This window comes from Protobothrops mucrosquamatus, unplaced genomic scaffold, assembly GCF_001527695.2.
Source record: "Protobothrops mucrosquamatus isolate PMUCROS unplaced genomic scaffold, P.Mucros_1.0 scaffold1144, whole genome shotgun sequence".
Classification (NCBI taxonomy): domain Eukaryota; kingdom Metazoa; phylum Chordata; class Lepidosauria; order Squamata; family Viperidae; genus Protobothrops; species Protobothrops mucrosquamatus.
The window spans coordinates 273,692-275,895 of NW_015387360.1; the positions used below are offsets into that span (position 1 = coordinate 273,692).

The following is a 2,204-nucleotide window of genomic DNA, read 5'->3' on the forward strand; positions in this document are numbered from 1 at the left end:
CACAACCAATTCTCCATGGCCATCTTACTGCAGCCAACTTGCTGGGACAACTCACCATGGGACAACTCGCCATGACCAACTCATTACAGAATAACTTGCCATAGGAGTTATACTAATATTGAAAGAATAGTACATGGTGAGTTGGCCGTGGCGAGTTGTCCATATCTGTTTGCTTCCATACCCGTTTGCACTATTCATCTGATCCTGAGGGCACAGAAATCCTCCAAGTGGCCTCAACAATCTCAGAAAGAGTGCTAACGACCAGATGATTACAAGGACTGGAGTATAAATCCTTCCACCCTCTACCATTCAGTCAGAACTGAACAAGCTTCTTGGATGAAAAGCAAAATGTTTCCAAGAAAACACAAAGTCCAGTTGCCTTTTGGGACAATGGAAAAAAAGTTCATGGTTGAAATAAATGCAAACTTCTGAGCCAACAAATGGACCAAAATCCATTAGGTGGCAGTATTGCAAAACATGTTTCCTTCTGGAAAAAATGCTTCTAGAAAAAAAAAAAAATTACCAAAATGCCTTATCTCAAGCATGACATTTTGCAGTTAGTACGTATTATTTTTCATTTTCATTTCTCCCATATTTTGAACCAGCTTTTCCCATTTTTCTTCTTACTACGAAAAAGCAATTGAGAAGAGGATGAATTTCACTGGGAACAAAAAACAATATATTGTGGAAGGAAACCCAAAATATATACATTGTTAAAGAATGAATATTACAAACACTAGTTTGGCATGTTCGAATTTATTTCTTTGTAGCAATGATAAGTGAACAAACTTTATGTAAAGGGGCTAAGATTGGATGTCAGTTGAGAAACGTACAATTTTCTGTATAAAGTTAATTAGAAATATTTTGTTGGGATCCAAAAATCAGCTCCATTAATCCAGAAAGAAAACTAATATTTGTTTAGGCTGATGGGGCCAAACCAACCCTGTTGTTTCCCATGTCAAAAATAGAATAATACTCTTTAAGGAAGACATCACCCAGGATCCATAGAGGCTGCCCAGTTGAGGAAGACACATATGTTGGCTCAATTGCAAGTGAACACTGGCCATTGTTCTGTAAAAGAAAAATAAATAAATTGTTTCAGATTCTGCCCCTATTGCAGAAAAGAAGGAACATCAAGCATATTTTAATGGAATCTGGATTTGGATTGTAATTAAATTACATGACATAAAAACATTGTCTAACTCAGGCTCTCCACCTTATTATGCAATTGCCTAGCAGTATCATTTTCTAGGGCTTCCTTGCAAAGACATGGTACAAAATCCTTATTGTATGTGCCTCAATATGCAGCTGATTCTTCAAGAGCAGCCACCTGTGTCATCTGCAAGTATTCTGACTGAATTATAGAAGGTAAATTAGAGATCTGATAGCTCCATATTAAGCGACATATTTTCTGTATAAATAAAGTAGCATGAGCATAATGTTACTTCTGTGTGATGTTATTATTGAGATATGGAACATCAATTCATCTTAAAATGAAGTGGTTTCCAATAATGCACTGAAGAATTTAGAAAAGCATACTTACATTGGAGACATAAGCAGAAGGAGGAAGTGGGAACTGGGAACCATTAATGAAAAAGGTAATGGTAGGCATATTCTGGACATTGTTGCAGTCCACCGCATACTGTGAAAGAACAAATGTAAGGGAAGGTTAAATTGAGGCAATAAGAGAGGTTGACCAGCACGAAACCTTTTTTTCAGCCTGTCAAACGTGCCTTTAAGCTGTGCAAAATGTCTTTGGATCAATAAAATGATATTCAGGTTATTTATGGCTATTAAGAGTGATAGAAAAAATAATTATTTTGGCATTTGTTTGAATAGACATAAATTTTATAATTCTGAGCTTACTTGCAAACCACTAACAAAATTCTTTTTTTATAATTTTAAAAATTGTATTCTATATTGTTGTAGCTCAGCAATATACAGTACAAGTGTGCACAAAAAGGTATATTGTAAGAAATTGCTTGTAACACCCCACCCCACCCCTGTTACAAATGCTCACGGAGATAAAATACAACAACATGTTCACATCCTATTGTGGAAAACAGCCAAAACAAACATAAGAACAAGAAATGAGAAACTGCATGAAAGCAAAACTGATAGATTTCTTGAGTTGTAATAATAATACTTCCCTGAACAATCACAAAATTTGTTCAAAATTCTTTCCTCTACTTACTGAACCATCG

The 2,204-nt window shown here is 35.5% G+C and overlaps 1 protein-coding gene across 1 annotated transcript in view; it reads right to left on the reverse strand.

The window, feature by feature from the left end:
- Positions 1-918: 918 nt before the first annotated feature.
- Positions 919-2,204, reverse strand: part of LOC107291548 (gastricsin-like) — an 8,511-nt gene continuing 7,225 nt past the window's right edge. Inside the window, exons 8-9 of the mRNA XM_015820559.1 lie at positions 1,544-1,642; positions 919-1,071 (exon numbers count right to left, since the gene is read on the reverse strand). Coding sequence (XP_015676045.1) covers positions 919-1,071; positions 1,544-1,642 — 252 coding nt within the window. The remainder of the gene's footprint in view (positions 1,072-1,543; positions 1,643-2,204) is intronic.